Here is a 23,867-nt window from a genome sequence, read left to right as displayed (position 1 = left end):
AATAAGTAGAAAAAAAGAAGAAAAGTGGGCCTAATCACCTCTGAATTTTCCTTACCTTAGCTGCTTGCTGTTTGGTCTATACTCTGCTGCCATCTGCTGCTCAGAGATGAACATTGCAAGATCATGTTTATTTTTATTAAATATTTTATTTATTTATTCATTCATGAGAGACTCAGAGAGAGAGGCAGAGACATAGGCAGAGGGAGAAGCAGGCTCCCTGCAGGGAGCCCAACGTGGACTCCATCCTGGGTCTCCATGACCACGTCCTGGGCTGAAGGTGGCACTAAACCACTGAGCCACCCAGGCTGCCCCGCAAGATCATGTTTAAATTGAGGTACCGTTGAGGGAGAGGAGTTTAATTGTTCAGAAAAATAGATTCCTTTTGAAGCTTTGAGACCCTTTGGGTGCTTATGTAAATAATATAGACCACCTGGATTCAAATCAGGGAACTTTGGTGTGACTGGAAAAGGGGGTGTTGGATGCAGATGGATCAGCAGTCCTAACAGTGCCGTGGGAATCCATCTCTAACACCCTTGCAGTTGGGGGGCAGCTGAAAACAGAGCCCCAGAAGGAAGATGACCTGGAACAGTGAGTTTCGATGGACCAGAAGATAGAGAAATGGAAATGTGGGTGAAGCAAATTGAGATGTGTACATTGGGGCTGCGGGTGTGCCCTCAGCCAAACCTGGCCCACGAAGGTGTAGGGGAGGACAAAAACCCTTTTGTCTCCATCCCTCTTTGGTAGGCCCTGGAAAGTAAATCTACAAAAGACAGACCAACAAGCGAAAGTGCAGTGGGCAGCACACACACATGGGAGGAACTCTATGATGAGTGACCCAAACGGGTAGTTAGAATTTGGGGCTTATAGAGCATCTTAAAAGAACAATACATTTTTAGAGAAGAGACAAGATAAAGGAAAAGTGTCTTTAGGCTTTTAGGCACAGCAAATTGTGGAAAGTAAAGTCATGGGAGAATGAGTGGAAGATAAGAGTTGTTGAATAAGTTTTGCTATGCAGATTCTTCTCTCAGTGCATCTCTGCCTGGCCAGAGTGTCTGGTGATTTCCAGTGGTCTCGAGCCCCTTTCTGGAAGGGACAAATGACTCCCAGATCATAACCACCCCTGGGGCTCCGTGTCTGCTCTGTGCTGTGAGGACGATCCCGAGACACAAGGGGTGTCCGTGGGGATGCTGTGGAGGATGCTGAGGGATGCTGTGGGGATGGGGTGCTGTGAGGGTGCTGTGGGGGATGCTGTGATGGGGATGATGGGGATGCTGAGAGGATGGGGGTGCTGAGGGATGCTGTGAGGATGCTGTGAGGGTGCTGTGGGGGATGCCGAGGGGATGGAGGTGCTGTGGGGGATGCTGAGGAGATGGGGTGCTGTGGTGCTGCCGTGGGGGATGCTGAGGGGATGGGGTGCTGTGGGGGTGCTGTGGGGCTGCCATGGGGGATGCTGAGGGGATGGGGTGCTGTGGGGATGCTGTGGGGGTGCTGTGGGGATACTGTGGGGGATGCTGTGAGGGTGCTGTGGGAGGTGCTGGGGGTGGGGGTGCTGTGCGGATGCTGTGGAGGTGCTGTGGAGATGCTGTGGGGATGATTCCAAAACACAAGGAGCAAACATGAAACCGTAAAGAGACAAGGAGCAGGATGTTACCGAAAGGCCACAGAACGATGTAAAACACGGATTTGGTATTTGAAAATGTGTGCATCAGCATCTGGACATTTAACCTAATAATTGCGCAAAACGAATGACTGAGTTTCCACCGTGTTGAATATGCTGGTTCTTCGGTGGAGCCGGGCTTTGGAGCTGGGGGGTTTCTCTGAGGAAGGGAGTAGTTTGTTCTCATGGGGGTACATATTTTATTTTGGTGCATCAAAGCAGCCAGATGCTTTGATTGCTGATCACTTGGTTGGGAATATTTACCAATATTTGCAGGGGGCATATTTTTTCAAAAATTACCCAGCAAATGTGATTAATGTAGATGATCCAGCTGTAAACTCTGGGCACCACACTATTTTTTGCCCTTCCCTTCCAAACTTGATTTTCTAGTCTGAGTTATTCTAATCTTACCTCCCTGTCGCCTTCTGGGCTGTATCTGTCTCGCTATGCAGACCAAAGCTGAATTGCACTTTCCTTTGCCTCTGTGACTGTCCCTTCAGTTGGGTTAATTAGGGAGGCATCGATGAGGTTGCCCTGCGGTAAGACACATTCTGCTTCCTGAGATGTTAAGCTCACTGGTAAGATGCAAAGCAAGTTCAGAGAACTTACTTTTGTCTGGGGAAACCGGGTAGTTGGCTGCCTGTCCCGTATTTTTGGGTGTTGCTGTGCCCATGGCTCTGTTGGGGCACAGGGAGAGCCAGTCTTTCTGTTGCCCCCGCCCCCCGCCCCGGTATGGTGGAGGCATTGGGAACCTTTGTCCCCATTTCGGTAGAGATGTGAGAGCATGTGCCTGCAGAAAGCTGATCTTAGCTCCCATAGCTCTGGTGGTCCCAAGGAGCCTCTCCCCTGGGGTGATCTCCGCCAGGCTTGTCTCTGTTTTGCCATAGCTCAGGAATTGACTGCTCAGCTCACCTTTGCCCTGAGCATCCAGCTTCTCTGATGAGGTGTAGGGCAGGTCAGAGTTGTGAGGCGGTGGAGTTGGACAGCAGAGGATGGACCAGGGCCCCGTCTGGCTAGAGGGCCTTTGGTCTGGACGAGGAAGGTAGCAAGGACAACTTCCCATACTCCTCATTTTGCCTGAAGTCAGTCCTGCTCTTCAGAGGTTACAGAGGCTAAAACACTTAGGGTTTACTTAACAAACACGTCGTGCTTCTTAGGTGCCAGGTACTGTTTATCACACCTTACAAATGTTAATTCATTAAGTTCTCATCACTCGTATCATTCACATCTCCCTTTACAGGTGAGGAAGTGGAGGCAGAAGTGAGCTGGAGTCTGCACCTGGCAGTTGGGCTTTAGAGTCTGTGCATGTAACTGATACATGAGGCTGAATCTTCCTGCAAAGGGTTATTTCAGTGCAGGATGTGAGGAAGCTGCCCAGAGGCCCCCACCAATCCCCCTTCCTGGCAGAACCAGAGGCAGGGGGACCTGAGGCAGACCTCTGCCAGGAGGAGGCAGAGCCAGTCATCTTGACCTTGATTTCACCAATTTGTTACAAACAGGCCATTTGCCATGAATTCCTCAGGTGGTGCTGGGTCCAGGAAGAATCTCTCCGGGGGTGGGGGGTTGGGGGTGGTGGTGGCTGTGTTCCTGGGGGCACTTCTGCTGTGTGGCCAGGATTCCCAGAGCACTAGCTGGCTGGCTGGATTTCAAGATAGCAATAGGGGCTGTAATTTTTTTTAAGTGAAAAATAAAAGTTTTGTTGAGAACTTGCCTTGGAAAAACTCCCAAGTATAAATTTACTTAGTCTTATATATAACAAAATTTATGTTTTAATTAAAACTCTGCATTAATTTCTTCCTCCCAGTTTTATTGAGGTATAATTGACAAAATTGTAATATATTTAAAGTGTACACCATGATGATCCAATACACGTATACATTATGGAAGATTTCCACCATCAAGTTAATTTCCACATCCATCAACTCATAGAGTTGCCTTGTATTTTGTGGCTTCTTTTTCCTTTCCCTTCCTTTCCTTTCCTTTCCTTTCCTTTCCTTTCCTTTCCTTTCCTTTCCTTTCCTTTCCTTTCCTTTCCTTTCCTTCCTTTCCTTTCCTTTCCTTTCCTTTCCTTTCCTTCCTTCCTTCCTTCCCTTCCCTTCCCTTCCCTTCCCTTCCCTTCCTTCCCTTCCCTTCCCTTCCCTTCCCTTCCTTCCCTTCCCTTCCCTTCCTTTCCCTTCCCTTCCTTTCCTTTCCCTTCCCTTCCTTTCTTCTTTCTTTCTTTCTTTCTTTCTTTCTTTCTTTCTTTCTTTCTTTCTTTCTTTCTTTCTTTCTTTCTTTCTTTCTCTTTTTCTTTTTCTTTCTTTCAAGGATATTTAAGATCTACTCTCTTAGCAAATTTCAAGTATACAATGCAGAATTATTAACTACAATCACCATGCTGTACTTTGGATTCCCAGAACATATTTGTCTTACAACTGAATGTTGGTGCCCTTAGACCACCAGCTTTCCCAGGGACCCTTCCTCTGATCCCTGGCAACCACCATTCTACTCTTTGTTTCTGGGAGTTGGACTTTTTCTGTTTGTTTTTTAAGATCCTACTATTTTCTCTACCCTCTGTGGATAAATTCCCTTCTGGGCCTGAGACCTTGACAGTCCCCAGGCAGGATGTGCTGTGCTTCACTTCCTGCCTCCTGGAAATGAGGGACTGTGCAAATCCTTTGACTTGTGCCTTTATTTCTTGACTGTCAAGGTGAGACTGTTTTGGGGAAGGCAGCTGTTCTGAGTCTTAACACTCTCTGACGTTTGGAGGCCGGACCTCTCATGGGCCACCCTTCTACCTTACTTGAAGACAATTGGAGTTTTGATGTGCCCAATTATTTAGCCTTTCCCCAGAGAAAACCAATTCATCTTTCACTTACTGCAAAAAATGCTAGATTTTCCCCCTCACTGTTTGTTTTTATGTGAAATATGTCTTTACTTTTATCATATCTTGCATGGTGATCTAAATTCCTGCTTGGCTCACTTCTTGAGATTAATTTCTTTTAGGTGAAGACCCACCTCTTCGTAACACATCATCTAGCATGCAGATACCTTGAGGGTGAAGCAGGACAGGACACATTAACCAGGCAGTGGGAATTAGCTTACCAGTGATGAGAAAGCCAGTCGCTAGGATTTATTTGAAAGAATGATAATCAGGTGGGATCTATTTTGATGAGGACAAAGGAGAACAGTGCTTCTCTGTATTCATTTCAGAGGGAGGGTAGCTGTCTTTTCTGTGCTCTAAAAAGGACTGATTTTTCCCCTTTTCTAAAACCTGGTGGAAGTGAGGTCTAAAGAATCAGAGCTAACTTCTTTCACCTTCATGCAAAAGCATTAATAGAACCCAATCTGTCAGTTCTCATATATAGGAATAAATCCCAGTTAAGTAGCATTAATTCTGTATTATGTGCAAACAAGGACAACCACCTCATCCTGGTTTGTCTAAGACCGCCCTAGTTTTTTATTTTTATTTTTAAGATTTATTTATTTATTTGAGAGAGAGGGAGGCACAGAGGGAAACAGAGTGAGAGAGAGAATAGCAAGCAGACTCCCTGATGAACACAGATCCTGTATAGGGCTCGATCTCATGACCCTTCAATCGTGACCTGAGCTGAAGTCAAGAGTTGCATGCTTGCCTGATTGAGCCACCCAAGTGTCCCAGAGATTGTCCTAGTTTTATTTTTTTTTTTAACTTAAATTCAGTTAGCCAACATGTACATCATTAGTTTCAGATGTAGAGTTCAATAATTCATCAGTTGTGTATAACACCTAGTGCTCATCATCATGTACCCTCCTTAATGCCCATCACCCTATTACCCCATCCCCCCCACCTCCCCTCCAGCAACCCTCAGTTTGTTTCCTGTAATTAAGAGTCTTATGGTTTTTATCCCTCTCTGATGATTTCCCATTTAGTTTTCCCTTCCTTCTCCTATGATCCTCTGGGACTATATGATAATTGCCTTTCTGTGATTGACTTATTTTGCTCAGCATAATACTCTCCGGGTTTATCCATGTCAATGTAAATGGTAAGTATTCATCCTTTCTGAAGCAATACTCCATTGTATATGTATACCACACCTTCTTTATCCATTCATCTGTTGATGGACATCTGGGCTCTTTCCACAGTTTGGCTGTTGTGGACATTGCTGCTATGAACATTGGAGTGCCCGTTTGGATCAATACATTTATATCATTGGGGTAAATACTTAGTAGTGCAATTGCTGGGTTGTAGGGTAGCTCTATTTTTAACTTCTTGAGGAACCTCCATACTGTTTTCCAGAATGGCTGTACCAGTTTGTATTCCCACCAACAGTGCAAGAGGGTTCCCCTTTCTCTGCATTTTTGTCAACATTTGTTGTTTCCGGTCTTGTTAATTTTAGCCATTCTCACTGGTGTGAGGTGGTATCTCATGGTTTTGATTTGTATTTCCCTGATATCAAGTGATGCGGAGCATTTTTTCATGTGTTTGTAGGCCATTTGTATGTCTTCTTTGGAGAAGTGTCTGTTATGGCTTCTTTCCATTTCTTAACTGGATTATTTGTTTTTTTTTTTTTTTTTTTGTGTGTGTTGAGTTTGATAAGTTCTTTATAGATCTTAGATATTAGCCCTTTATCTGATATGTCATTTGTTAAATATCTTCTCTCATCCTATAGGCTGCCTTTTGGCTTTGTTCACTATCTCCTTTGCTGTGCAGAAGATTTTATCTTGATAAAGTTCCAATAGTTCATTTTTGCTTTTGTTTCCCTTGCCTTTGGAGATGTGCCTAGCAAGAAGTTGCTGTAGCTGAGGTTGAAGAGGTTGCTGCCCGTGTTCTCCTCTAGGATTTTGATGGATTCTTGTCTCACATTTAGGTCTTTCATCCATTTTGAGTTTATTTCTGTGTGTATGGTGTAAGAAAGTGGTCTAGTTCATTTTTTGCATGTGACTGTCCAATTTTCCCAACACCATTTATTGAAGAGACTGTCCTTTTTCCATTGGATATTCTTTCCTGCTCTGCCCATAGAGTTGAGGATCCACTTTTGGGTTCTCTATTCTGTTCCATTGATTTATGTGTCTGTTTTTGTGCCACTACCATACTGTCTTGATTATCTCAGCTTTGTAATATAGCTTGAATTCCAGCATTGTGATACCACCAGCTTTGGTTTTCGTTTTCAACATTCCTTTGGCTATCCAGGGTCTTTTCTGGCTTCATACACATTTTGGGATTATTTATTCCAGCTCTGTGAATAATGTTAATGGTATTTTGATAGGGATTACATTGAATGTATAAATTGCTCTGGGTAGCATAGACATTTTCACGATATTTATTCTTCCAATCCATGAGCATTGATGTTTTTCCATTTCTTTGTGTCTTCCTCAATTTCTTTCATAAGTGTTCTGTAGTTTTTAGAGTACAGATCCCTTACCTCTTTGGTTAGGTTTATTCCTAGGTATCTTATAGTTTTTGGTGAAATTGTAAATGAGATTAATTCCTTGATTTCTCTTTCTTTTGTCTCATTGTTAGTGCATAGAATTGCAACTACAATTTTGGGATTTTATATCCCACCAGATTACTGAATTCCTATATGAATTTTAGCAATTTTGGGGTGGAGTCTTTGGGTTTTCCACATAGAATATCATGTCATCTTTGAAGAGTGAGAGTTTGACTTCTTTGCCAATTTGAATGCCTTTTATTTCTTTTTATTGTCTGATTGCTGGGGCTAGGACTTCTGTGCTGTTGAACAACATTGGTGATGGTTGTTCACTGTCCCTGTCGTGTTCCTGACAGGGGAAAAGCTCTCAGTTTTTCCCCACTGAAGATGATATTTGCTGTGGGCTTTTCATAGATGACTCTTATGATATTGAAGTATGTTCCCTCTATCCCTACACTGTGGAGAGTTTTAATCAAGAAAGGATGATGTATTTTGTCAAAGGCTTTTTCTGCATCAATTGAAAGGATCATATAGTTCTTTTCCTTTATTTTATTAATGTAATGTATCACATTGATTGATTTACAAATGTTGAACAATACTTGCATCCCAGGGGTAAATCCCACTTGGTAGTGGTGAATGATCCTTTTAATTACTGTTGGATCCTATTGGCTAGTATCTTGGTGAGAATTTTGGCATCCATGTTCATCAGGGATATTGGTCTGTAATTCTCCTTTTTGGTGGGGTCTTTGTCTGGTTTTGGGATCAAGGTAATGCTGGACTAGTAGAAAGAGTTTGGAAGTTTTCCTTCCATTTCTATTTTTGAAACTGCTTCAGAAGAATAGGTATCAATTCTTCTTTAAATGTTTGGTTGAATTCCCTTGTAAGCAATCCAGGTCTGGATTCTTGTTTATTGAAAGATTTTTGATGACCGCTTCAATTTCCTTACTGGTTATGGGTCTGTTCAGATTTTCTGTTTCTTTCTGTTTCAGTTTTGGTAGTCTATAAGTTTCCAGGAATGCATCCATTTCTTCCAGGTTACCTAATTTGTTGGCCTATAGTTGCTCATAATATGCTCTTAAAATTGGTTGTATTTCCTTGGTTTTGGTCATAATCTCTCTTCTTTCATTCATAATTATATTAATTTGTGTTCTTTCTCTTTTCTTTTTATAAGTCTGGCTAGGGGTTTATTGAACTTATTAATTCTTTCAAAGAACCAGCTTCTAGTTTCATTAATCTTTTCTACTGGTCTTTTGGTTTCTATTTCATTGATTTCTGCTCTAATCTTTATTATTTCTGTTCTCCTCCTGGTTTAGGCTTTATTTTCTCTCTTTCTCCAGCTCCTTTAGGTGTAAGGTTAGCTTGTGTATTTGAGACTTTTCTAATTATTTGAGAAAGGCTTGTATTGCTATGTATTTCCCTGTTAGGACCACCTTTGCTGCATCCCAAAGGTTTTGAACAGCTGTGTGTTTTCATTTTCATTCATTTCTATGAATTTTTAAAAATTCTTCTTTAATTTCTTAGTTGACCCATTCATTCTTCATAGGATCCTCTTAAACCTCCAAGTGTTTGCAATCCTTTCAAATTTCCTCTTGTGATTAGTTCAAGTTTCAAAGCATTGTGATCTGAAAATATGCAGGGCATAATCCCAATCTTTTGGTACTGATTGAGACCTTATTTGTGACCCAGTATGTGATATATTCTGGAGAATGTTCCATGTGCACTTGAGAAGAATGTGTATTTTTTTGCTTTAGGTTGGAATGCTCTGTATATATCTGTGAAGTTCATCTGATCTATTGTATCTTTCAAAGAACTTGTTTCCTTATTGATCTTCTGCTTAGATGATCTGTCCATTGCTGTGAGTGGGATGTTAAAGCCCTCTACTATTATTGTATTATTATCAATGTGTTTCTTTAATTTTGTTATTAATTGGCTGCTCCCAAGTTAGGAGCTTAACTATTTATAATTGTTAGATCTTCTTGTTGGATAGATCCTTTAAGTATGACATAGTGTCCTTCTCCATCTCTTATTAAAGTCTTTGGTTTAAAATCTAATTTGTCTGATATGAGGATTGCTACCCCAGCTTTCTTTTGTTGTCCATTAGTATAATGAATGGTTCTCCATCCCCTCACTTTCAATCTGGAGGTGTCTTTGGGTCTAAAATGAGTCTCTTATAGACAGCATAACAGTGGGTCTTGCTTTTTTAGCCAATCTGATACCCTGTGTCTTTTGAATGGGCATTTAGCCTGTTTACATCAGAATAACTATTGAAAGATAGGAATTTGGTACCATTGTATTACCTGTAAAAATCAATGTTTCTGTATATTATCTCTGTTTCTTTCTGGTCTATGTTACTTTTGGGCTCCCTCTTTGTTTACAGGATCCCCTTTAATATTTCTTGTAGGGTGGTTCAGTGATCACAAATTCTTTTAGTTTCTCTTTGTCCTGGGAACTCTTTATCTAACCTTCCATTCTGAATGAAAGTCTTGCTGGATAAAGTATTCTTGGCTACATGTTTTTCTAATTCAGTACCCTGAATATATCATGCAGCCCTTTCTGGCCTGCCAGGTCTCTGTGGATAGGTGTGCTGCCAGTCTAATATTCCAGTAAGGATCTCTTGTCTTGGGCTGCTTTTAGGACTTTCTCTTTATCTCTGAAATTTGCAAGCTTCACTATTATATGTCAGGGTGTTGATCTATTTTTATTGATTTTGAGGGGGGTTTTCTGTGCCTCCGGGACTTGAATGCCTGTTTCCTTCCCCAGATTAGGGAAATTCTTAGCTATGATCTGCTCAAATATACCTTCTGTCTGTTTATCTGTCTGTCTCCCTTTCTTTCTACTTCCTCTGGGACACCAATACTTCTAATACTGTTTCACTTTATGGTATCACTGTTTTTTCAAAGTGTCCCCTTATGGTCCATTAGTTGTTTTTCTCTCTTTTCATCAGCTTCCTTTCTTTCTATCATTTTGTCTTCTATGTTACTGACTCTTCTGCTTCATTTACCCTAGCTATTAGAGTATCCATTATAGACTACATCTCAGTTAAAGCATTTTTAACTTAAGCCTGATTAGATTTTATGTCTGCACTAAGAGATTCTCTAGTGTCTTTTGCCCTTTTTTCAAGCCCAGCTAGTAATTTTATAGTTGCTGCTCTGAATTCAATTTCTGACATTTTACTTGTATCTTTATCAATTAGATCTATGGTGGAGAGTATTACCTCTGGTTCTTTCTTTTGTTTTGAATTTCTCCTTCTAGTCATTTTGTCTGGAGAAGAATAGATGAATGAGAAGAAAATAAAAAATATCAACCACAACCCAAGTGAAATATACACCAGACAAATCCAAAGAGGTCAGAAACCAAAAAAGAAATCATAAAAAAAAGGAAAAAAGAGAGAATGTAATCTCACAGGTGGACAGAACAGGGTGATCCACTTAGTCCTGGGTATATTTTGGTCTGTTTCTTAGAAGACACTAAATCCCAAAGTTGTAAAGAAAAAACTTATATACAAAAAAAAAATAAAATTGAATACTGTGAAAGGAAGCCACTGTGAAAATATATCTCTGAAATTTAAGGGTAAAACTGAAAATTAAAAAAAGACTTAAAAACAAAATTGATAAAAAACAGAATTGATAAAATAAGAAACTAGATGAAAAGGAAAAAAGAAGAAAGAAAAAGGAAATTTTAAACTGAAAGGCTATAAAGACTCATAAGGAAACCCCTTGAGTTCTATATACTATTTTCCCCTAGCTCTGGAGATTTGCAGTCCTGTGTGCTCCATAAACTTGGTAATCACCTGATATTCCTGCTGGTCTTCTTGGGGAGGGCCCTGCTGCACTGATTCTCAGGTCTCTTTGCCCTGGTGGTGTAGCACCACCCCTTGCCAGGGGGCGGGCTCAGTGGAAGCTGCTTCGGAATGCTCTCTGTGGCTTTTGTTTCCTCAAGGCTTTTCCTGTTGCTTTAGAGGATGAAAGAAAAGTAAAAATGTCCAAATCTCCAGCCCTGGAGCTGAATGATCACTGCCCCTACTCTTCAGTAAACCCTCAGGGAAAAGCAGTCTACAAACTCCTGCAGTGCACACCTGCACCGATCCTCCCAGGGGAGCGAGGGGGGTCTCACCATGGCCTGCCGCTTGCTGAGCCCCACTGGTGGCCCTATCATGCTGTGGTTCCTGGTTTATGGCACTGCCAGCTAAGAGCCCACTCCTGGGCTCACCGACTGCAGCCAGCTTCCCTGCTCTGATGTTTGGGACCTCTGCTGACTCAGGTACCCCTGGTCTTTCTGTGACCCCAAGAATCCTGAGACCACACTGTCCCACCTAGGATTCTGCCTCCACTTTGCAACCTGAGCACCTTTCAGGCAGGGAAGTCCCACACCAGAAGCAAGTCTTGGATTTGGAATTAAACACTTCTGGTCTGTGGGGTCTTGATGCCTACCTCCTGCCTTCAAAGTTAGTATTTCTCCACTACTTGTTTATTTTCTCCTTCTAATTTCTAGTTCTTTCCCTTTTTTTCTTCTGCCCAGATTTCACATTACTCAGAGGCATTTTCTAGTCCTTGCTAATGCTAGTCAGTGCTCAAAATATCATTGATCCTTGTTCTCAGTGGTGCCCAATAGAAGTTTCTATGATGATGGAAATGTTCTGTATTTGCACTATTCAATATGGTAACCATTATTTATCAATGGCTCTTGAGCACTTGAAATGTCACTAGTGCATCTGAGAAGCTAAATTTTAATTTGATTTAAATTTTGATAGCCATCTGTGGCAATATGGTGCTACCACAGTAAATAACACAGTAAATCTAGCTCATTGGTTTTTTTACTTGAAAATGTGAGTACCTATCACTGAAATCAAGTTGGGTTTATCAACTATAAGCTTGAGTAGGTTTATCATTTGTTTATCCACCTTACATGTTTATTGTCTCATTAATTTTTCTTCTTTGTTCTCAGCACAATTTGGGTGACTTGGAGATTTTGTTTTCTTCCAGGTTCAGCGAAATGAGGACAAATCTACCACCTTGAAACTGGCTGATTTTGGCCTTGCAAAGCATGTGGTGAGACCTATATTTACTGTGTGTGGGACTCCAACTTATGTAGCTCCTGAAATTCTTTCTGAGAAAGGTACGTATTATACATTGCTCCATGGGACTCTGGCTCATTTACTAACAAATAGCTTATTTTTAATATTTAATGTTTGTATTTTTCAATGTGGAGCAATAAAAAGTCTCAGGTTTGGCACTAGGCTTGCAGTTGGATTTTAATGGGAATATTTGAAGCAGATCTTGACCAAAGCATGTGGACTTTTTCCTCATCTGGACTGCTTATAGAGGAAGGATGGGAGTGTGTGTGTGTGTGGTGTGTGTGTGTGTGTGCAGGACAGTGAGATAAAAGATGATGGAGAATTAGCCAGGGAACTCAAGCAAGCAAGGCCATTTGTGCCACTGAGCCAAGGCTACCTCTAATGGGAGAAATTTGAAGCAGTTCTTATGGTAATTTACTTAAAAATACCTCCACCAACTTTGCATTTTGAGGAAGAATGTGTCTCATTTAAACCCCATGAGTAATATCTATTACCAGTTTGCATATTGTGTAAGGATCCAATGGATTGTTTTTGTTTATTTTTAAAAAGATTTTATTTATTTATTTATTCATAAAAAACACACAGAGAGAGGCAGAGACATAGGCAAAGGGAGAAGCAGACTTCCTGTACGGAGCCTGATATGGGACTCGATCCGAGGACCCCAGGATCATGACCTGAGCCAAAGGCAGATGCTCAATGACTGAGCCACCCAGGTGCCCCCTAATGGACTGTTTTAGTGACACATTTTGTAAAGTACATAAAACAGAAACTAATATTATTATTACATGGCTCCAAATATATGAAAGATTGCTTAGTCACAGTGCCACTTTGGGAGAAATCAGTTTAGGCACCATATGTAAAATGGAATAGTTCTGGATGGGTTGTGGGGCTGGTGGGGAGAAGGGAGAGAGTTTCCCAGCAGTAGGAGCATCAGAGAAGGTAAGATGGGGAGATGGGAATTTGCATGGAGGTTGGGGGTGGAGCCATTGAGAAGACTGGTCTCAGTGTTGCAGAGGGAAAGTTAGTTGGCTGACCAGGTTGAGTCTGGATTCCCCACAACTGAGGAGGCTGAGCAGAGGAATTTGGATTCAGTGTGGACTGGGTAAGAGAAGAAGGTAAGCAAATAGTCTATCTGAATGCTGAGGGAAACCACAGCACTGGTGCTAATACCAATTATGCTAAGGTGTCAGAAAGCTCTTTTGGTAGAAGGGGTGGGTGGCTTAAAATTTTAAACACCCTGATTTGGTAGAGATATGAGGGTGGACCCACAGAGTTGTCCAGATGGCAGGGAGGTGAAGCCCTGTGCTGAGCATGTGCTTGTGAGATGCCTCGACTCAGAAATGGCAGCCCAGGTGGGTGAGATAATGAGCTCCTAGTGATGCAACAGGGCTGCCAGGGACAGACTCTGGAGGGAGGTCCACAGTTGGGGGATGAGAGAAGGAAGGATGGGTTAGCAGGGGACAAGTCAGCAGGGGCAGAAAGAAGACGAGGAAAATACGGTGTCATAAAAGTCAAGGGGCAAATATCAAGATGGGAAGCCCAGCAAAGCCAGACCCTCTCGAGCGTGAAAGGTAGTATAGCGCTGGAAAGAGGTCAGCAATGATTTTTTTGTAATATTTTTCTGCTAATTTGCCTTGACAGCATTGCTCTGGGGCTTAATGATGAATATCTAACTTCCATATTGCAGCTGCTGAGTGGTTTCCTTTTCCGAAGGTAAAAAGTTACAATGTGTTTCAAGATGTCTATACTGCTGCTGTAGGGTTTTGTGAGGATGACTGGGCGGTATGTATCAAAAGCCTTTATTGCATTTAATTTCTGAAAAATCGTTTCAAGAATATAGTCAGAGACATCACAAATATTTAACAGATAAGGATGCTCATCATAGAATTACAGTATGAAGAGTTAGGAAACACATTATAACACAGAGGATTCATCTATAAAGGGAATACTGACAGCTATTAGAAATCATATTTTTTAAAGAATTTTTATACTCTTTATAGGAAATTTCTATATAGGAAATGCTATACTATATTAAGTGAGTAAAATGTCCAATGTGATCCTAATTTTGTTACAGGAAGTATAAAAGTATGTGTGTGTGTGTGTGTGTGTGTGTGTGTTTATGTGCTCACGGGGGATATAGCTAGTAATGTCAGTCTTTTTATAATCATAGGAGAGAGCCAGTAAAAATATTTTTTAAATGTGAGAAGACAATGAATGAATAGGATGGAGAGGCTGCTGATGTAGATCAGGGTTCCTTGAACTCTCTCTGGTGAAGTTTTTAAAATTTCTAATATGGTGCAGACACACACAAAGCTCTATCACATGTGACTGGGTCACTCACCGTTCATGCCACGTGTGACTTACCATATATGTTCGACGACCCCTGAACTCTGATGTATTCTGTGTTCAGCGAGATGTGTCCTTGATCATGCAGCTGGAGGTCATGGCCATGCCAAATTGCTATGAATTTCCAAATATTTACTTTCAGGTTCTATGCTCATTTTACCCCAGACCAGTGATAAAGGATTACAAACTGGCAGTTGTCGGAGGACCAGACTTCAAGTAACACTGCTGTGGGCCCCATGTTTGTAGGTGTTGGGAGCAAAGCCCACCCATGTGTTTGGAAGTGGCTCATGCTTACTGAAAACTGTGGTCCTCTGTGATCTAGAACTACAACCCCCTACATTTGTCTCCTTCCATCTGATCCAGTCTGGTCTCAGTTTCATTTGTGTCTCTGCATGTCATACAGGTTACGGGCTGGAAGTGGATATGTGGGCTGCAGGCGTGATCCTGTATATCCTACTGTGTGGCTTCCCCCCCTTCCGCAGCCCAGAGAGGGACCAGGATGAGCTCTTTAACATCATCCAGCTGGGCCACTTCGAATTCCTGGCCCCTTACTGGGACAATATTTCTGACGGTGAGATGGGCTTCCAGAAGCTGGAGACGAGGGGATGATAGAGCTGGAGCCCATCCTGGGTTCTGATGGCAAAGTGGGTTTTAGGTCAGCTGTGTGATAAGACGTGCAGGGGGCCCACCTCAGAACTGGGCATGGATGTGGGCTGTCCACTTGGGCTTCATCCTTTGTTAACTGTGAGCCTCATGTAGGTTTATTTGCATAGCACACTGGGAAACATGACTTGCTTTAGATTCAACGAAAAAGTCTGACCGCTGGTTGCAGTCATTAGATACTTTTCCTTAAGGCAATTAAGGGAGTTCAGACCTGAAGAATATCAGAAATATAAACCTTCATTTGGAAAGATCACAGTCATCACGTATGTAGAAGTACTGTGAATTGAAAAGACGGGGAATGCATACCTTACTCATGAACAGCCAGGGGTTGTGTAGAGGTATATTTGGAGCCCAGAGGCTCTGGAAGGTAGGGGGTGAAGATATTAGTTATTTTCAGTGGAGCAGAGGTATGTGGGGTCTTCCTCCTTTTTGTACCTTTCAAATGCAATCTTTCCTCTCTGTGCTACTGATTTGTTGCTACCACCCACTGTCCTTGTAAAATTGGGAACTAGATATTCTGGGGTTTTGAGACTTTGAGTCTTCAGCTTGAAAAGTAGAATAGGAGTGATAACTTTATTTTCCCCCATTTTCCCCTAACCATATCATCTAAGATTAGTTGTCAAACTACCTTCATCCCCAGCCTCAGTCTCCTTACTTGGGGTTGGGGGGTGAGGGAAGGAGAAAGCTTCATTTCCCCCCCCCCCTTAAATAAGGTAGAGAGAGGAGTGGTGTGATACAGGTAGAGTGAGAGTCTTGAGCTGATCAAGCCAATGGTGACTTGGGAATTGAAAGTTTGAAAATCATTTTAGAAAGCTCTGTGCAGCATTGTCCTTAGATTTGGGTATGGTGGCCCCTGCCCTGAGCCCCATGCATTACAGGGCCCTGTTTGGTCACACCTACCCCACAGAGTGAGGAGACTCTAGGGCCAAGGAGAGGTGCCCTCCAGAACCCAGCTCCCCCCTTCTAGATCACTTCAGTAAAACCCCAAAGGTGCAGGCCCATTTCTAAGACTGGGGAGACCTCTTTTCCTAGACACTTCCCGTTGGGCCCTAAGGTAGCCAAGGAGCCTCTCTTCAGAGGGGTAGAGAGAGCTTGGACATGTTTGTGGGGTGTCCAGTTGTCCACACATGTACATGTGAGTCTGAAAATTCCCAGTGTAAACCTGACATGCTCCCCACTGAGTCTTTTGAAGATCTTGATGGAGTGAGGCTGGTCAGGGTGGGCGCCAGCACCTTTTGTGGGCAGAACTCACCCAACTTGAAGTGGGCAGGGGTAGGAGAAATCCTGTGGCTTCCATGCTCAAGAGGTGGCTGGACAGTGGTGTAGAGGTGGGGCTGATTGGTGGGTGAGCAGCTGATCTTGAGCAAGAGTCATCCCCCAGTCAAGGTGGAGAAAAGTGAGTGCTTTTGTTCTCACGTGATTGAAAAGGAGGCTCAGGGAGCTGGCCAGGGAGAGCCAGCAAGCCACAGAGAAATCTTTTCTCTTCCTCGCCTGCCACCTGGCCCACCAGTTGCCACCCCATCTCTCTAGAATCACTCACGATCTTGGACAGGAAATGAAATTCATTTTGAATTTGTGCTATTTTTTACTTAGGTTTCTTTCACATGTTTCTCAATTTTGTCAGTGTGAAGGCATATTTACCAACTTAGGGAGGGGATTGAACAGATTTTATTTAACAGCCTGATGATCGATTTCAAAATTTAAGATCTGTAGGCAGATGGCATGTAGCCTCCATTTGTTCTCCTGCATGAGGCTGTGGGTGTCAGGGGTGGGCCTGGGCCTGTGACTCTAGAAATGAACGGACATCCTCTAGACCTGAGCTGTCCCAATGCAGTAACCTGTGGCCACTCGTGGGTCTTGCAATTTAAACGTAAACTAGTTGAAAGTAAATGCAATACAAATCCCGTTCCTCAGTCTCAGTGGCCGTATTTCATTGGGCAGTACAGATACAGACGTGGAGGGTCCCCAGCATCGCAGATAGGTCTGTGGGACAGCATGGCTCTGGGGTAGCACGTGGTGATCACACGGAGGTTTGTGTTGTCATTCCATGCATGGGGATTGGGGCGGGCAAATTCAGAGCCACCTGCATTCATTTCGTTTCCTCTTCTTTCTTGCACTCTAACAGCTGCCAAAGATCTGGTGAGCCGGTTGCTGGTGGTGGACCCCAAGAAGCGCTACACCGCTCACCAGGTCCTCCAGCACCCCTGGATTGAAACTGCAGGAAAGACAAGCATGGTGAACCTACAAAAGGAGGTGCCCTCCAGCAATGAGGGCCATGTCCGGAGCCAGCACAAGCGGCCTGCAGAGCAAGCCTTGTAGCCACCACCTCGGGTACCTATGCAGCCCCCTTCTTCCCCACAGATGGTGAACAAGACAGAAATCCAGGAGACAGACAATGAGGAGGGCTTTGGCACATAATTGGAGAATCAGGGGAAGGCGAGAGATGCTTAGGATATTTTAAAGCATATTTTAAAAAATAAACTTGAGTCTTAATGTTAAATGTTGTAACATATTTTTAGATTTGTATATTTGAAGACTTTAATACCTTTTTTGGGGGGGCAGGGCAGTCAGTGAGGACTTTTTGGTAATAATGCTGGGTTTTGCTTCTTCCTCATAATCAAGTTCATGGTGTACTACACGAGTGGTGCTTACCAGGATCTAAACTCCCCCTGTGAGATTAACAAAGTGAATTGTGGTCTTTCTGTACTAATAAAACATGCTCTGATGAACAGAAGTGGGCTGTATTCTGATGACTTCTTAATGCTGGTGTTGGGAGCCAGGGAGGTATAGTTTAGACACGCTTCTTCCTAGAACGAATATGACTACGTATAAATGTCATGCTGAACACTTGATGAACTGGCAGGACCCGTTTATTTGGGATGTGCTGGTCTTGCTGTCCAGCATTTACTGAAAATCCATTCTGGTGCAGTTGGGAAAATGGGAAGAAGAAGTTAGTGATGTATTCTTGCCCCTACAGTACCCCTCTCTACTGTTTATCAGCCGATTATCTCTGAGCCGGAGTCATCTCCACATGAAGTTAGGCACTCAGGCTGTGGCTGTGTTAACATTTTCAGATTTCCAGGGAGCCATTTAGTGCATTGATATGTCGGCAATGCGGTAAGTGGATTACACTCAGGCTCTAAGTTGCTTAGAGAATTCAGGCACGTTCCTACCTGCAGGGCAGACACACAGAGGGCTCAGGATGCATGTTCTCTGATTCATTCCAGATTTCTGTATGGAAATGTTGGTCTTTTCAGATATTCGGGGGTATGCATGAGCTGAAAGCAAAACAGAATCCTGATATTTCCCAAGTGACCTTTCTGGGTTATATATGCAATCCAGCCAGTGGGACATAGCCAGTCCTCAAGTGTGGGCTTCTCACCCTGCCTCCTCCTCCCTAATGCTGTTCGAGTCATCTGGGTGGAGGAGCACATCAGGACACTGGGAACAGTGAGAGTGTTTAGGGTAGGGAATCCCTTAAATGGGTGTTGGAATGTGCAAAAGTGCACCGGAGTTTCTGAAGTAATCTAGCAACAGTAACTGCAGGAAATGGCTTCCAATCCTAGGTGGAGAGCCAAAGGAAGAGGCTGGAAATTTGGAGGAGAAACCCTTTGTAGTGGATGCTGAAGGTACTACCTGATTCCCCCTTGAAGACTAAAGGAATAGGTTGCAGAGCTGGCAGCTCTCAGCAGTAACTATCTATGGGCATCACTGTCAGCTGAAAGAGTCGCCTCACCCAGGATCACACCTCCCTCCTGGGGCAAGCTGTGCTCAGTGACTGGTCCACACAGGGAAGGAAAGCTTAGCGTCCTTACCCTCAATGGGGCTAACGCTGAAGGGCCATCTCAGCCTTAGTTATTAGCATCGCAGCATCTGCCTTGCCTGGTTTTGCTTCTTTCTGTTCTCAGAGGTGACCAGCTTGAGACCACTCCCTAATAAAACTTCTGCATGCTAATCTCCATGTCACAGTGGGCCTCGCAGGAGACAGAGCCTGTGACACCCCCCCCTCCCTGCCTCGGAAACTTGGGACTGTTGCAAAGTGGTGCCAGCTGATGCTTTCACCTCAGGGGCTCTGAGGAGGGTGCTGGGGTACAAATACCTGAGGAGAGGGTGCCACCCAGCAGGCAGTACCATGGACTCTTGTCCCGCAAACATGGAGAAAGGCTGGAAGCTAGGACCAGTTGCTACTGGAACGTCACCAAAAGCACTAAATCCAAATGAGAGTTTTCAGTCCACATTAGCATCATTTGATTCTCTTGACCACTCTCTCTGAGCCATTTCCCCTGGTGACCTCTGGAATGCCATGTTTTTCTGCTCTTCTTCCTGCATCTCTGTCTTCTCCTTTGAGTCTCCCATTATAGATAGTTGATAAACTATCTTTCAGTTGCTAAAGGTTGTTTCATCATTAGTCACTAGGGAAATGCAAATTAAAACCTCAAGGAAATAATACTATACACCTACTAGAATGGCTACAAGGAAAAGACTGACCATATCAAGTGTTGGTGAGGAGTTGGGGAACTGGAATCTTGTGTTTTGCAGCTGAGGATGTTCAGTGGTCCTCTCCCCCTGGAGAGCAATTTGGCAGTTCCTTTAAAAGCGAACCACATGCCAACTGTATGATCCAGCCATTCCACCCCTAGATAGTTATGAGAGAGATCACAGTATATGTCCATACAAAGACTTTTACACAGATATTCATGGGTGCTATGCTCGTAGTAGCTCAGAAGTGGAAGCAGTCTGAAAGTCCACACATTGGTGATGTATAAACAAATTGTGGTGCACCTGTACATTGAATACAATTCAGCAACAATAAGGAATGAACTCTTGATATAAGTGGCAACTTGGACAAAATGAAAAAAAAAAATAAAATTAGAGTGAAAGAAAGAAGCCAGACGAAAGCAGATTACATTCTGTGTGCTCCCATTTATATACAATTCTAGAAGATGAGAACTAATCCTAGCTACAGAGCAGATCAGGGGTTGCCTGAGGATGGGAGGGAGGAGCTACAAAGGAACACCAGGCAACTTTGGAGGTGAGGGATATGCTCATTCTCTTGAATGTAATAATGGATCTGTGGGTATATACATGTCCACACTTATCAAGCTGTACACTTTCAATATGTGCTGTTTATTGTGTGTCACTTACACATCAATAAAGCTGTCAAAAAATATAGTTGCAGTTCCTTCAAGACTAATCCCAGACCCCCTTCCTCCCCCACCCCCCATACTCTCCCTTGGCAGTTTTACCTGCACCTGCCATCAATTTGCAGATGATCCTCTACCTCCCTGCTCCCAGTATATTTCCAACCCAGGCTTTTCCTCTTGGCTCAGAATGTTTGTCCAACTAGCCATGTGGGCATAAATTCCTCCAGACCAGAATGTGTAATCATCACCCCACACCTGGTTCTCCTCCACTGCTCCCTATTGCATGGAACAGGTCTATGGAGCAAGTTCAAAACACAGGCATCATCCTTGATACCTCTGTCTCCCACCTCAAATCCAGACCAACTCCATTAGATTTATTTCCTTAGTTTCCCGCCTGATGGACACTATAAGGTTGTTTCTTGCTAATTCTGTATTGTTACAAACATGCTGTGTTCACCATTATAAATACATCTCCCATCTCCTTGTGCACATATGGAAGAGTTTCTTTTAGACTAGAAGAACTTCACTTATAGGGCATTGCCAACTTGATTTTGAATTGATTCTCACAAAAAGCCATGAAAGTTTCCTCTTTTCTTTTCTCTCAGGGATTCCCTCATGATTTTGTTTTTTATTGCTAAAATGTTACCATATGGATATACCTGAGAAGTAGCAACATAGAAGCTGCTTTCTACTCTGGCACTCTTGTAGCACTTTATAGCTTTCAAAGGGAATTCCTGCAAGTACCTCATTTCCGCCTTAAAACAATGGCATCCAGAGGTGTATTTCTCAGCCCCACTTAAATAGATGGGGAGACCGAGGCTCAGAGAAGTGATCTTACTTGCTCATTGTCACTTGGTTTACCAAAAATGCTATCTCCCAGATAGGAACCCTAGGGCAAAGTGGTACCGTTGCTTTTGTTCCCAACCTCTGCTCTTCTCTGATCCTGCAAGACTGAGTCCTCAGTGCCTATGGATGAGTGATTCAGGCAGACTCCTTTCTGCAACATAGGTACTCATTCAGAGGCTTCATTAACCCCTCCCATTCCTGCTTTGTGAGCCAGAAAGGCTGTGTTTGAAATCTCTGCCCATGCCTGCCAGACCTGGGCATCTCACGCAACCCACCCACCTGCGGTCTAGGGGTGGCCTAGGGGAGGCACTTCCAGTGCAGAAGCCCAGTGATGGCTGTCGAGTGATCTGTATTCTTTTCTTAGGGCTTCACTCCACCTCCTTTCACGTTATCGTGGGATCGTCACTCTATGGTGCTCATCTGTTCCAGGTGGCAGAGCAGTTGCTGAGCATGCCTGCCTCTGAATGTTAGAACACTGCTGTGATGGGTTTCTGTTGCCTTTTCAGCTCTGCTCCTGGACTGAAGCACTTGCTCTTCCGAACTTGCTCTCAGATGAACTGAGTGTCCTGACTCACATTCATGGGCCTCTCCAGGGCAGCTCACATCCAACGACTAGTCATTGTGGATTACAAAGGCCCGATCCCTTGCTTCAACCCTGGAGCTCTGGAGGGCCATCCCGGAGCTCCTTGTGGGACCAGACAATACCTTTGCTTCAACTGTGACACTCCTTTTACCCAGTCCTGTGTGATTGACACCCCCTTCCCCAGCAGGTGCTGATACCGAGGACAGTCCTCAGTAAACTCCACTCCCCACATCTCCCTCTGAGTCTGCTTTCTTGGGAAATAGCCTGTGAGTCTCTTGTATCTAGTTAGTGAGCAGGAGGCAGCTGCTTCCAGGGACCTTCCTCAGGCCTTCCAGGGGAGGTACTTCCAGTCCTTGTGGACTGGGCCCCTCCATGTCTGGAATGAACCCCCTACCCTCATGCTTGGCTGCCCAGATTGAGGCTAATCCTGAGGAACCACAGCACAGAATGGCTCTGGGTCCAGGGCTCCCTGAATGGGTAGACCCTGGTGATTTTGGTGAGAGGATAAAATCCGGGATCCAGCAAGCTCAGAGAGGGGTTACAGACTCACCTGTGGCTTCCTTTCTTCCAAGAGGGAGATTAGAAGGAGTTCCGGTGTGTCAGCAAGACTTTCAGGGCCTGTGGGAGTCACTGGGCTCCAGCCCTTGTAGCTGGGCTGGGCAGTGGAGAGAAGCTCCAGCAGGTGGTGCTGGAGGTCTCTGGCCAGGAGATGAGGAAGCTAAACCTGCCTGGGAATGTTCTAGGGACATGGGGTTCTTCAGAGCAGAGGCTGAGACAGTGACCTGGACAGTTTAGGGGAGCCAATCTCAAGAAATGTGGAGAGAGTAAGGAAGGGAGTCTGGAAAGGGAAGAAAGCCGAGAAAGCATGGGTTCATGCCTGAGGACTGTGGTGGGCAATTGAGGCTTGCTCCCACTGTGTATGTGTGTGGGGGGGACGCCTCCGAGACACGTGTAGAATACACATCAGAATCCTCCCACTGCTGGGCAAGAGAGCTGGGGTTTTAACCACCACCTCTGTCCTTCGTTGGTGGAGTGATTTTCCTGATGGGTTAAGTCCCTGCCACTTCTGGCCTATTTTGGGATAAAGCTTCCCCATCTGGGGGATGCCTTCATGCAGAGAGTCACAGGAATTTGGGGGTACCTATAGCAGGTAACCTCTGGGGAGCTGATGGGATAGTGGGGGTGCTGCTACACACGGGATGCTAAGAGGCAGGAGCTCCAGGATTTGGGGAAGGTATGTGCAGTGTTGGTGTGAGGTTGGGGAATGTAGGAGCTGCTACACTGGCACACTTGCTGTGGTGCTGCCATTGCCCTTCAGTATCCCAGAGCCATGGGGGCAGGGGAGGCAGGGACGTTGTAAGGATGACAAAGATGACAAATGGGATCAAAGTGATTCTGGAGAGGTTTTCAGGCCCTTGTGAATCCATGGCATGACAGTCTCCTGGCATTTGGGCCTTGCTCTTGGGTGCTGTTACATTATCCTCTGGCTGGGATTGTCACTCACTGAGGTTGACAGCATATTTTCCCAGATGTGGGGAGTCAGAGGCACAAGGGATCCCTGGAGGTGGGGCATTTGGGTGACAGCTTTTAAATGGCCCAGAGATGGGATGCCTGGGTGGCTCAGATTGAGTGCTTGCCTTTGGCTCAGGGCATTATCCCAGAGTCTTGGGATCGAGTCCCACATCAGGCTCCCCACATGGAGCCTGCTTCTCCCTCTGCCTATGTCTCTGCTTCTCTCTTTCTCTCTCTGTGTCTTTTATGAATAAATAAAATAAAATAAAATGACCCAGAGAGCCTGGGCCCTTAGGCTTCTGCCTGCATACTTTCCAGAGGCTGATTTGGAGACTTGGGGAAACAGATGGCTTCCATACCTTCCCACCTAGTGAGGCAAGGAGCTCCCATTATTGGGATGGGCAATAAAAGTGCCACCAGCATCTGTGCCACCAGCAGCATCTGGTGCCACCAGCAGCATCTCACAATGGATAAACCTCAGGCTTTTAGAGAAGGGCAGCCTTTTTATTTTTTAATTATTTACAATTTTTAAATTTTTTGCATTTTTTTATTGGAGTTCGATTTGCCAACATATAGCATAACATCCAGTCAAGTCGTGCCGTCAAGTGCCCTCCTCAGAGGGCAGGCTTTTAGATAGGAGGGGCTGGCAGGG

The 23,867-nt window shown here is 44.1% G+C and overlaps 1 protein-coding gene across 3 annotated transcripts in view; it reads left to right on the top strand.

Moving 5' to 3' along the window:
- Window positions 1-17,858, top strand: part of DCLK3 (doublecortin like kinase 3) — a 57,352-nt gene extending 39,494 nt beyond the window's left edge. For all 3 annotated transcript variants that reach the window (XM_055321712.1, XM_055321710.1, XM_055321711.1), the window contains exons 3-5: window positions 12,030-12,162; window positions 14,871-15,038; window positions 17,256-17,858. In XM_055321712.1, the coding sequence (XP_055177687.1) occupies window positions 12,030-12,162; window positions 14,871-15,038; window positions 17,256-17,449 (495 nt within the window). In that variant the 3' untranslated portion in view covers window positions 17,450-17,858. The remainder of the gene's footprint in view (window positions 1-12,029; window positions 12,163-14,870; window positions 15,039-17,255) is intronic.
- The last annotated feature ends 6,009 nt before the right edge of the window (window positions 17,859-23,867 follow it).

Source organism: Nyctereutes procyonoides, unplaced genomic scaffold (assembly GCF_905146905.1).
Source record: "Nyctereutes procyonoides isolate TBG_1078 unplaced genomic scaffold, NYPRO_anot_genome, whole genome shotgun sequence".
Lineage (NCBI taxonomy): Eukaryota > Metazoa > Chordata > Mammalia > Carnivora > Canidae > Nyctereutes > Nyctereutes procyonoides.
Note: the sequence above shows the minus strand (reverse complement) of the source record. Positions and strands in the feature narration are given on the sequence as shown.